Source organism: Lepisosteus platostomus, chromosome 4 (assembly GCF_059453375.1).
Source record: "Lepisosteus platostomus isolate fLepPlt1 chromosome 4, fLepPlt1.hap1, whole genome shotgun sequence".
Classification (NCBI taxonomy): domain Eukaryota; kingdom Metazoa; phylum Chordata; class Actinopteri; order Semionotiformes; family Lepisosteidae; genus Lepisosteus; species Lepisosteus platostomus.
The window spans coordinates 26766006-26778988 of record NC_142614.1 but is presented as its reverse complement, the minus strand read 5'-3'; the positions used below and the strand labels follow the sequence as shown (position 1 = coordinate 26778988).

Genomic DNA, 12983 nt, shown 5'->3' with positions numbered 1-12983 from the left:
GTGTCAGACAGATGTGCAGTTTTCGCCAGTGGCTACAGCCAACTCTAATTGAATGGGCAGTTACAGTCTGCAGGTGGGATGGTCGTGCTTTTTAAATTTACCAGACCCCTACCTAACAGACAATGCATCGAGATGGTCTATGTTTTTACAATTTTATAGGATTTGTATTTAATATAAAAGTTCATATTTTAAGGGCAGCATGTTTGTGTACAGCCTTTTGATCGCTTTCACTATTATTATTTGGGGCAAATTATTACAGTGAGCCCCTCCCAACAAAACAAAAAATCAAAAGTAATGTACGGCTGCATTGTATATGCACACTGGAAATATGGAAAAGCGCCTTGCCACTTTATCCGGGCATCTTTATACGTTTATCTTGAGACGAGAAAGTTGCGTAATCGTGGTCTTCAGGAAATGATTAAATAAGTGCTGGTGCCCCTTGGCTGGTGGAGGCGGTGTAATAGATGAGAGGCAGGCTGTAAGAGCCGAGTACACTGCACACTATACACAGTACTGAAGCAGGATACAAGGTACAAAAATGAACCAAAACAAGTCTGGAAAGTATAACAGCAGAAAAACGTTTCTGTTTACATCGGAATCTGTTGGAGAAGGGCATTCTGGTAAGTAAATAATGTGCTTCAGGTATTGTTATGCAGAAGGATTTAAATAAAATGAAACTGAACACGATATGCAATAGAAAAAGCTGCCCCAATATGGTGTAACACTACTATTCTGTTTAAGTATTATCGCAAAGACAAACTAGCACAAGCGTCTTTATATTCAGTTTTTACGATCTTGGTTTAACAGTTATCCTTTTAATCAATTCTCTACCATTCCATGTTTTGGTTATTAAGCATTCATAAACCAACCCTGAATTTAGTGGTTTTCAGTTACTCGCTCATGTTCAGACACATTCTGTAATTGGGCTCAATATCCGCCACTGGTCAGTTAATTGTAAAGACACCTACTGTGCGCTTTTACCGATTGATATGAACATTATCAATAAATAAAACAGAAACTGGACTAAGTCTCATTATGCTTATTATAACTTTGGATTGAATTTCTTAAAATGCAAATCACGTTATTAGCGCATTACAGTATGACAGTATTCGGTAGGGTGAGAGAGATGTTTTTGGGCATGTAAGAACATGTTTTGAAACAGCAAGAGAAAGAGATGGACAGGTTTTCTATACTGTTACGTGTGGCCATAACTGACACTTGAAATAATGATGACTAATCTTTTTTTATCAATACTCATGTACCTCTCTTTCAATAATGCAAAGTGCAAAGTTTCAGTAACAGTGCCTCATCTCACCTTGCAAAGTCAGATAAAATATTGCCTTTGTGTTACATCAGATGAAACAACCTCATGCCTAGTGTGTGATAAAGTGAAAACTAAGAAACCAGATTTACTTTGTTTTCGTCTGTTTTCAGTCATTAAATTGAGCAACATTTATATCACAGTTTATGAGTGTTTTTTAAATGAAGTGTTTTTTATTTAGTGTATATGTGACTGCGTCTAGTAATACAGGTTTTAGAGATGCAGAGAGTTCTAACTAAAGAAAGAATTCATTTGTGCTGTCAAAGGTTATTTCTACCTTAAGATTGATTATGATGTTAAAGCTGTTGAGTTTCATACAACATTCCTGTGTTTGTTCTGCTCAGATAAGATGTGTGACCAGATCAGTGATGCAGTATTGGATGCATATCTATCTCAAGACCCAGATTCCAAGGTTGCCTGTGGTGAGTTGTGTCGGAAAACGTTTACAAATTTACACATATACTTTTACAACTAAGAAACAGATGTGTGACAGTATTGTTTTACAGCTCAAATCATGTTTGCTTTTTTTTTGCAATGATACGAATGAATTATCCTTAGCAAGAGCATCATTTCTCATGACAACAATTAAAACATTACAAAAATGTAGTCTCTTTATATTTATTCCTGGTGCAGGATTAATGGCAATAGTTTCCTGACGTTTAGCAATTTAAGAATGCGATGAAACAGTACTGCTGTGAATCAGGTTGGCTTGCCAAAATTGCTAACAGAGGCAGTAGGTGATCATTCCCATATCAAAAAGGTTGAAATACCAAAGCTTATCCTGGTTTCTGTAGCATTATGTGGAATATAGAGTGTGTGTGCCCCCCCAGATAGAAGTGCAGGAATTATCCCTTCCCTATAATTTCTAGCACACAGTAGCAAGCTGAATAGTTATTTTGTTAGCATTCTCTATCACCTGTTGGGTTTACGTTTCCGTCATCAGAAATGATTAAAATTTCCCTCTTGAAAAATAAACTATCATTTCATTCTTTTGGACGGAAACAAGGAAACAAATGATCTACCCATAATTTAAGTCTAAGCAACAGGTCAGGTATCCTGTGTAGGTGAGAGACTGTTCTCATTCCAGCAGTTCACATGATCATTGTGTATGAGACAACAACAGACCAATAATTAACTCTGCTACTGTTCGTAGGTTTAATCTTGAACAAATTAAACTCTCCAATGGCATGTTGAGTTTGGTTTGAACAGGTAAAAAGCATCCATTATAACATGGATCGAGCCGAAACATATACCCTGCTTCAACACATTCTAGTGTACTTAATCCAGTGAAATAGTTTGCTGACTTTCAGAGAAATGAAAACAGTGAAACTTCTTGTGTTTAACGGTATTTGCCTTGCAGGCCTTTCCTGTTATATAAAACATGCTGATTGTTCTGTATGTTTTTTATTCAATAATATTAAGATTTTTTACATTTTTCAAACAGAGTGTGTAGCAAAGACTGGCATGATCTTGCTGTGTGGAGAGGTCACATCAAAAGCAATTGTAGACCTTCAGTCTGTTGTCAGGAATACCATCAAGAAAATTGGATATGATGATTCTTCCAAAGGTACTATCCAATATATTGCCCTTAGAAACATGATGGTCATTTCAGCCACAAATTCCCAGAATGCTTCTAATCACTCTGCATTTTCCAGTGCTAGTAGAATTGAACTTGTTTTTTCAAAACTAACACATTGTGGTGTAAAGCTGTAGAGTTAAATTAAACTATGTGCCAAGCAGAGGTAATAACATGTTCAGTGACTTCAGCTAATTAAACTGAAGGTGAATCTACAAACTGTCTCATTCACAGTTATACACTCAGTCCAATATAAACCCTGAATTTTTGAAAGTACTAACTTCTTCCTGTGAGAAATTCTTTCTTTAACTGTTTTGGCTAAAATATATGTTTTCACAACTTACAGATATTAATATTCCAAGTCATTTAAATGAAACCACTACATATTCTAACTTCATTAACCCCAATTCTATGAAAAATGTGCACTATATGTTAGCATAAAGTGGCTTAAACTGAATTGTTAATCAAATGCAAGTCTGGATTCTTGCTAATTCTTTGTGCTCTGCTTCTTTATTGTCCTGTTATATAAATGTAATGTCTTTGACTTGCCAGTATACCATTAATTTGTGCTTTGAAAGACTACATTACAGGACATTATATGATAAATGATTTATTGCAATTTAAGTCTTTTGGAATTAAATAAAAAAACTGTGGATCGTGTGCCATTGCCAGTATACGTCTTTGTTTAAACCTTGCCTTTCCATCGGTAGGTTTTGATTATAAGACCTGCAATGTGCTGGTTGCTTTGGAGCCCCAGTGCATGGAGATCACAGACTGTGTTTTTGAGGGCAGGAACGAGGAAGATATTGGTGCAGGAGACCAGGTATTACATAAATGATTTATTTCCATCTAGACATAGTTTGTCTGCCAAAAGGTATACATTACAGAAATTGTTAGACAAATGCAATGCAGAGCATAAATGTGTAACAGAATAAGTATTTTTTTACTTTTGCATACTCTGGAATAATGGGAACAAAAATCACCTCATTAAAAAGAAATGTCAATAATATATTGTTCTTCTATAGGAGCACAGATCCCAAATTGACAATATCGGCATGGGAGTTTCAGGACATGATTACTATAGGACTAGGGAAAAGGAAGAAACAGCACCTCAATTCAAAATGTTGCTAAAATACACATTTCTAGTACAACAGCTGTCAGTGTGAGTTCATCAGGGGTGTGCAAGGGGGGATAGTTTAAAAATAGGCTAAAAGATAAAAAATTGACACATTATACCATTAAATTGAACAGGCTAAATTGAACAGGTTAAAGTTATAGAAACTGAAAACGAATGCCAAGCATACATACTAAAACATTACAGTCTAAGATTGCAAAACAAATCACACAATAACTGCACCCCTTTTATAATGTGTTCTTTCTGCAAGAAAATACTAACAAGAAGTCTTATGAAATCCCATTATTAGGCCATAATAGCTACAGACATGAGAATATTAAGTTGAATGAAATTTGAAAGCTGGTGGTTAGCATTGAATTGCAGCTGTTGGGTCATTGTTTCAGTTGAGGACAGGGTGGGCCAACTTATGTGTGGAGTTTGCATGTTCTGCCTGTGTTTGCATGGGTTGTTTCATCAGGTGCTTTTGTGTCCTCCCACCTTTGAAGGCCATACTCGTTATGATTAATTGGTGTCTCTAAATTATCTGCGTGCTTGTATTTGTGCTTTCAATCAGTCAATGCACCCTGTGATAGACAGGCGTGCTGCCCAATGTGTAGTCCTGCTTTGCACCTAATACCTACAGGCTAGACTATATGTTGGTGTGACCCCATGACCCTGTCCAGGAATAAGCAGCTTTCTGATAACTAATGATGTCTGTTGAACTAACATTTCCATAGAAAAACACTTTAGTGACAAGTAATTGTAAAACAAATCCAGTGATAATGAAAGACTCTGGCTGTACTGTAGCCCTGTTATAAAATGAAGAATTCTCATAATATATGTGGTCTCCTCACAGGGTTTCATGTTCGGGTATGCTACTGATGAAACAGATGAGTGCATGCCCCTGACCATACTTTTGGCTCACAAGCTCAATGCAAAGATGAAAGAGCTCTCCAGGAACAGAGTATGTCCGTGGATCAGACCGGACTCTAAAACACAGGTAAGATACCTTGCTTGTAGGACCGAACTGTATTGGTAAATTTCAGAACTCAAAGTGTAATAAAGTAAACAAAGTTTCCCATCTTGTGCTCTTGGAGCCCCACAGTTTAATGATTTGATGCTACAAAAAAAGATCATGTATTCACAATGAGTTTTATACCTGTTTTAACGTCATAAATCACTAAATTCAGGGAAATTAAAATTAGGGTTGAACCTTGGAGGCCACATTTAATTTGAAGTACCCTTTCCTTGAGCCAACTTACTTGACCTGCCTGCAAAGTGTTGAAAAATAAGTATAATGTACTCTAGACAGTAAAATTACTTCCCTGTTTGGGATGTGAAAACATAAGACAGTTTTCACAGGGAGGCCATTCTACTCTTTAGTTCATTTGATTGCTGTTACTAAATTAATCTGTGCATATCCTCTATCTATTGCTTGAAAGAAGGTAGGGTTTCAGGTTTGACACTATGGCTGGATAACTTGTTCCAGACACCCACATTCCTTTGTGTACAAAAGTGATTTCACTTTCCAGTTTTAAATACTCTTTGCTGCTGTTTCCACTTGTGTCGTCTGGTTCATGTTTTACGATTGATTCTAAAGACTTTTATTGGGTTGGCTTGATCAGTGCCTTTGAGAATTATGAATATTAGATGAAGGTTTCCTCATAGTGTTCTCTGTACAAGACTAAAAACATTATGTTGTTTTAGCCTGTCAGTGTTAGAGATTCTTTAAAGGCTGATAGTATACAGCAGTAATATATTTTTTTGTGATATGGTGATCAAAATTGTAGTGCATTTCACAATTTAAGAAAAATATCCCTCCGTTTTAATTCTGTATGCTAATTCTCCCTACATTGTCTGAAGCAGAGAAATGATGTGTCAACCTAAAGTTCTTTTTCAGAAGTAGTTTCTTAAGATGAGTATTTGTATTTTGTATTTATACTGTTGGATTTGTATGCCTTTTAAATGTCACCAGCCACATATTTACCTAATCTTGAAATTGGCTTGTTGCTTCTACAGTGTTTCCTAAATCTCCTGTTAACATGACTAGTTTACATACAGTAGTACACCAAACTCTCGATACAATGGTTATCTAGATACTAGTGGAATGATAGTGGTCCTAATTCATATCCTGTGGTTCTCCACTATTTGTCACCCCAATTTAAGAATTTTCCCCTTATCCGTACTATTCATTAAGCAGCTCTCAATCCAAAAACCTTGAATGTGTTTTCTAATCATCCATTGCGACCGATCGTTTTTGCTATCAAATACAGTACTGTACTAAAAGAAATGACCCTCCTAATGAGAGTGCGTGAAAACTTTTCAGATTCTACTTTTTCTTTGTTAAGCTGAAAATGTTGATTTGGCACACTTCCACTAGTTTAGAAAGTTGAATGTTTTGATGGAAAAAGGCCTGCGTACCCAAAGTTGGTCATTGCCTCTTTGCCTTTCCACTAGGTGACTGTGGAGTACCGTGACAATGAGGGAGCAATGGAGCCCATACGGGTTCACACATTGGTCATATCAGTCCAGCACAGTCCAGACGTGCCCCTGCAGAAGATCAGAGATGACCTGAGGGAGAAAGTGATCAAAGCTGTCATCCCAGCCAAATATCTAGATGACGAAACTGTGTATCACTTACTGCCAAGTGGGAAGTTTCTCGTTGGTGGACCGCAGGTACAGTATGGAAGAGTTCATTAGAACAGCCATCCATGTCCAGGGTTTGAAGATATTTATTTAAAACAGCAGGGCAGCGTTTCTCAGCCCTGATCCTAGAGCATTCTTGTGTATTGTGGTTTTGGTTTCATTTGAGCTCTGAAGTAGGCTAAATGATCTGCAATTTATTGTTTAGACCTTTTTTTCTGTTCAGGGATAGGGTTAGTAATTACTATCAACCCTGAACTGATTTCTGTGTTTCACACCTGCCCATGTGCAGCTGTGTGGCACATACAGTGCCTTGCGAAAGTATTCGGCCCCCTTGAACTTTTCAACCTTTTGCCACATTTCAGGCTTCAAACATAAAGATATAAATTTTTTATTTTATGTGAAGAATCACCAACAAGTGGGACACAATTGTGAAGTGGAACGAAATCTATTGGATTTTTGAAACTTTTTTAACTAATAAAAAAATGAAAAGTGGGGCGTGCAAAATTATTCGGCCCCTTTACTTTCAGTGCAGCAAACTCACTCCAGAAGTTCAGCGAGGATCTCTGAATGATCCAATGTTGTCCTAAATGACTGATGGTGATAAATAGAATCCACCTGTGTGTAATCAAGTCTCTGTATAAATGCACCTGCTCTGTGATAGTCTCAAGGTTCTGTTGAAAGCGCAGAGGGCATCATGAAGACCAAGGAACACACCAGGCAGGTCCGTAATACTGTTGTGGAGAAGTTTAAAGCCGGATTTGGATACAAAAAGATTTCCCAAGCTTCAAACATCCCAAGGAGCACTGTGCAAGCGATCATCTTGAAATGGAAGGACCTCTGCAAATCTACCAAGACCTGGCCGTCCCTCTAAACTTTCAGCTCAGACAAGGAGAAGACTGATCAGAGATGCAGCCAAGAGGCCCATGATCACTCTGGATGAACTGCAGAGAACTACAGCTGAGGTGGGAGAGTCTGTCCATAGGACAACAATCAGTCTTACACTGCACAAATCTGGCCTTTATGGAAGAGTGGCAAGAAGAAAGCCATTTCTCAAAGATATCCATAAAAAGTCTCGTCTAAAGTTTGCCACAAGCCACCTGGGAGACACCCCAAACATGTGGAAGAAGGTGCTCTGGTCAGATGAAACCAAAATCGAACTTTTTGGCCACAATGCAAAACGATATGTTTGGCGTAAAAGCAACACAGCTCATCACCCTCAACACACCATCCCCACTGTCAAACATGGTGGTGGCAGCATCATGGTTTGGGCCTGCTTTTCTTCAGCAGGGACAGGGAAGATGGTTAAAATTGAGGGGAAGATGGATGCAGCCAAATACAGGACCATTCTGGATGAAAACCTGTTGGAGTCTGCAAAAGACCTGAAACTGGGACGGAGATTTATCTTCCAACAAGACAATGATCCCAAACATACAGCAAAATCTACAAAGGAATGGTTCACAAATAAACGTATCCAGGTGTTTGAATGGCCAAGTCAAAGTCCAGACCTGAATCCAATCGAGAATCTGTGGAAAGAGCTGAAAACTGCTGTTCACAAACGCTCTCCATCCAACCTCACTGAGCTCGAGCTGTTTTGCAAGGAAGAATGGGCAAGAATTTCAGTCTCTCGATGTGCAAAACTGATAGAGACATACCCCAAGCGACTTGCAGCTGTAATCGCAGCAAAAGGTGGCTCTACAAAGTATTAACGCAAGGGGGCCGAATAATTTTGCACGCCCCACTTTTCATTTTTTTATTAGTTAAAAAAGTTTCAAAAATCCAATAGATTTCGTTCCACTTCACAATTGTGTCCCACTTGTTGGTGATTCTTCACATAAAATAAAAAATTTATATCTTTATGTTTGAAGCCTGAAATGTGGCAAAAGGTTGAAAAGTTCAAGGGGGCCGAATACTTTCGCAAGGCACTGTATATATTGGATCTCTGCTTTTGTGTTGGGAGGGGTTGATGTCATTTTCCCCATCTCTGCCCGGCTACTGAGAGCCGTTGAGGGCGAAGAAAATGCAGCAACTTCTTAATTAGCAAGTTGTGGGGAGAATGGATGGAATACAGAAACAAGTGAAATTCTGAATTTCTAATCAAGCTAGACTCTGGATTAAAGGGATCAGTCAGCCTCGGGGATTAGGAACTCGGCCATCTTTTTCCTGCAATGTAAATCATTAGCCTTTACAAAATAGTTACGTATAGAGCTATGAAGCACATGATTTTAATGTTTTTTTATCCATTTGAAAAGACGCTGCTGGTTCTTGGAGGAATAGCTTGGACTGTGAAAATCCTTGTCTTACCTACTTTCCATTCTGTGATATTCAATGACGCATTGACTATTTGATTTATATGTGTTCTAGCAAAGTACCAAACCATGAAACAATTAACTTGTGTAAATAAACATAGCGCAAGTTTCAGACTCCATTTAAGGGAGGTGGTAAGCCAGGTGGAGAGTATCAGGCAGTTGACATGATGAAGTTCAGCAGCTTTGATTAAGAAAGCAACTTGCACATCTATGTCTTTTTGGCTAAACGTTTAGGATTTCTTCCAGAAGAAGAGTTTGACCATTTCCCAGTTTTAGTTTCCCACAAGCCATTCAGTAGCTCGAAAGTGCTGAGTCCTGGTCTTGCCTGCTTCCCTAAACAGAGCGACGCAGGACTGACGGGGCGGAAGATCATCGTCGACACGTACGGGGGCTGGGGCGGCCACGGCGGGGGGGCCTTCTCTGGGAAGGACTACTCCAAAGTGGATCGCTCCGCGGCCTACGCGGCCCGCTGGGTGGCCAAGTCCCTGGTGAAAGCAGGGCTCTGTAAGAGAGTCCTGGTCCAGGTAGGTGGGGGGCAGGTGACAGGCCTCAGGTCCTGAGAGCACCCCGCCGTTCTCTCTCGCCAGTTCGACCACACCTTCACCCTCGTTCAAGAAGGAGCGAAAATCAGTGAAACAGCTGTGGGCTAGAGAAGAATAACTGCAGTAGAGACAACAATGGCTTTGAGTCACGCCCTCTGCAGCCAGAGGGCGCTCCTATATCCTGTCCCTAGTTTCCTGTGCTTTGCTGTCCTTCCGGTGTCTCTCTCTCTCTGGGGCTATATATTTCCGGGTCTCTCATTCACCTTCGCTCAGAATTGACGTTCGGATGTCCTGAGACCCGCCTAGCATCCAGGTCGCCCCACGTCCACCTAGCATCCAGGTTGCCCCACGTCCGCTGCCTTAGTTTCTATACGACTCCTGAACTGCTGAGCCCGGGTTAATCCCCCGTTCCGCCGCTACGCATATGGGTCTTTTTCTGCTCTCCTGCCTCTCCACGGTTTGTCCCTTCCGACATCCGTGACAAAGATAAAAAGCAGGGTTGTATTTCAGAATCTGTTTTTTCTTCAGAAGACAGGGACTTGGAAAATAACCTCGTGAGACTGCGAATACTCTGACCAACATCCAGGGCTCTCGCCATAGTTGCTTGGGAAGTGTGTTTCTAGGGGGGTGAAGTTCATGTTGTACAATTGGGACCTTGAGCTGTGAGAGCTGTCCTTGCCAAAGAAACGAGATTTCTTCATTTAAGCTCGCAGGCAGTGTGCTTTTTGGAACATTCTGGTAGTTGCCTGCATGTTAAAAATGTTAAAAAAGGTTACAGTACAAAAAGCAACAAGGCCTTTTTCCTTTGCTCTCTTGTTTTGTAATAGATCTCCTATGCCATCGGTATAAGCCACCCGCTGTCCATCGCAATCTTTCATTATGGCACCTCGACTAGAGATGAAGATGAGCTGCTGGATATAGTGAAGAAAAACTTTGACCTGCGACCTGGGGTCATAGTTAGGTCTGTTTTTTTTTTCCTTTCTTTCTGGGTTTTAGTTAATGTTATGTAGAAGACTGACTGAGCTGAATTATTTGCTGTCATAATTTAAAGAGACAGATTTTGAAAACTTCACCCATGCTAATTTTGATGTAATAGTTTTTGTTTGGACAGAATTTAGTATAACCTCTTACATTGGACCCTTTTAGTAACTGTTATCATATTTAACCAACTAATGCAGCAAATAACTTATTCCACCAAGCTGTGGTGGAACCAAGAACACGATACTGTATAAAATGTCAATTTAGGCACAAATGATTCCCCTGTGAGAGGCTCTGTCGTCATCAGCACTGTTGATAATATCCGTGCTCTTCACATACACTGGAAAAGATGTGGCAAGACAAAGTGAAAGGTTTGTTTCAGGTACGACAGACTGTAAATACTGTATTATTATATAAAAACGTCTGTCAGTCCCGCTTGTCTGTGGGATATCTGCGTACGTGAAAATAATATCTCAAGAATAGATCTGTCTGTGGCAGGGTTTGTTGCAGGTCTTTGGCCTTAAAGGGCACTGCCTAACATATTTGAAGGTTTGTGGTACAGTTAAGCCTTAACTAGACCATATTAAACCTTTTGTCTTGGGTTTAATGTTGATTAAACCGACAATGTGACAACACAATGGACTGGGGTCCTCAAGCACTGGAATTGGATCTTTTCTGAGAAACATTTCAAGATTCAGGGAAGTGTGTGGAATACCCATAAAAAAAACATCTAAATGCTTTTTCCAGTTGCAGTCTGCGCCCAAAAATAATAATAATAATAATAAAAATCTGAAATACGTACACAGTATTTAGGTTAGAAATGTATTTAAATTAGAGCTGGAACCTGTAAACCTAAGAATCTGTTAACTTTATTTCTCTGGCGGCTAGATTTTGTGTGAGTTTGTGGTAAGCTATCTAATTTTTCCTACAGGGAGCTCAATTTGAAAAGACCCATCTATCAGAAAACGGCGTGTTATGGTCACTTTGGGAGAGAAGAATTTCCCTGGGAAAAATCAAAGCCACTGGTGTTCTGACAGAGTCACTGTTGACCTGCAGCCCTGTCCGAGACACGTATCTTCACTCTCATCACATCTGACATCCAGAGAGTTTTGTTCCTGAAACACGATGACTTTGCAATAAAACAAAATGGGCTTTAAAGTATGTTTTATACTACAAGTATATATTGACACACTTGGTAAACACGTATGTATGGGGTTGCACTAAATGTTTTGAAACTTATTAAAAAACATAATTATAAAAAATCAAGTGTGGTTTAATGGAGTGTAAGGGACAGCTGATATTTTCAACTTCGCACATTTTTATTATTTCACTTACAAAAATACATTCCTTTTATGGGACTTGTTCTCCTTCTTGCAGATGCCACAAAGACAGAATTCAGCATTTTTTTCTCGCTGCCTTTCCATTGCCCTTTCTACCACATTATTGCTGCATATTTAGAGAAATTCTTTCCTACATCTCTGTCTTTATTATATCTGAGCCTTCGTTTTTGGGTGGGGGGTCTTTAAATGTTAACAACCTTGCTGAAGATCCCCACAATGATATTGTCATGTCATTTACCAAACCGCTTTATACCATAATGGAGTCGTGGTAAGCCAGAGCCTACCTGGCAAGCAACGAGCACAAGGCAGGGTACACCCTGGACGGGGCACCAGTCCATGCCAATCATACATGGGGACAATTTGGAGGGCACAGTAAAGGCCGAGGGGAGAAATTTGGCCTGGGCACTGGGATAACTCCCTACTCATATCGAGAAATGCCTGGGAATCATTAATGACCATGAAGAGTCAGGACCTCGGTTTAACTTCTCATCCAAAAGACAGCACCCACTACAGTATGGTGTCCCCGCCTCTATACACAGACCACAGGGTGGGTGCCCCCCGCTGGTCCCACTAACACTACTTTCAGCAGCAACCATAGCTTCCCAGGAGGTCTCCCATCCAGGTACTGACCACACTCAACCCGGCTTAGCTTCAGTTGGTAGGCAGTTGAGAGCTACAGGGTGAAATGGCTGCTGGCACAATGATATTGTGTCTTGCATAAATAAATCACCTTTACTGTTTAATTAAACGCATCTTAAACTTTGATTCAGACTGAAGGATTCCCTCATTGTTGAAGCAAGATTTGTATGATCAGAATCAAAAAGTTTAATAAAACACAAGCCTACAACAGACAAAACTGTTTTAAACAATTAAAAAAAAATGCTTAGTGTGAGCCAGTGGCACCATTAGTTTATCCAGAATTTATGTATTATGTATGACTTTAAGCCATACATAATAAAAATTAAATACTGTATCTGATATAAACTAATATTTTCTAATATATACTGTATCTGATATGAAGCTTTTTTTTTAAACATTGAGGTATACAGTATCTCTGCTCTTTAGTGATGCACCCTTGGAAGAAAAGTCAAGAAATCCCATTTTTGGGTGCTAGAGGGCAGCAATGATTTTTTTCTTCAGTAATCTTAACTACATTTCCC

The 12983-nt window shown here is 39.5% G+C and overlaps 1 protein-coding gene across 1 annotated transcript; it reads left to right on the top strand.

Annotated features, from left to right (window-relative positions):
• Positions 1 to 392: 392 nt before the first annotated feature.
• mat2al (methionine adenosyltransferase II, alpha-like) lies at positions 393 to 11745 on the top strand. The gene is made up of 9 exons (XM_088629237.1): positions 393 to 620; positions 1666 to 1743; positions 2766 to 2888; positions 3608 to 3720; positions 4868 to 5011; positions 6469 to 6687; positions 9305 to 9487; positions 10333 to 10466; positions 11415 to 11745. Exons 1-9 carry the CDS (start codon positions 539 to 541, stop codon positions 11515 to 11517), a joined length of 1179 nt encoding a protein of 392 aa, XP_088485363.1. The 5' UTR covers positions 393 to 538; the 3' UTR covers positions 11518 to 11745.
• Positions 11746 to 12983: the final 1238 nt, after the last annotated feature.

Excerpts from the sequence above, each read along its gene's own strand:
- mat2al (XM_088629237.1), top strand. The coding sequence starts at position 539 with ATGAACCAAAACAAGTCTGGAAAGTATAACAGCAGAAAAACGTTTCTG. Across the intron at positions 621-1,665 it reads TGTTGGAGAAGGGCATTCTG|ATAAGATGTGTGACCAGATC; the intron begins GTAAGTAAATAA and ends TGTTCTGCTCAG. Across the intron at positions 5,012-6,468 it reads GACCGGACTCTAAAACACAG|GTGACTGTGGAGTACCGTGA; the intron begins GTAAGATACCTT and ends CCTTTCCACTAG.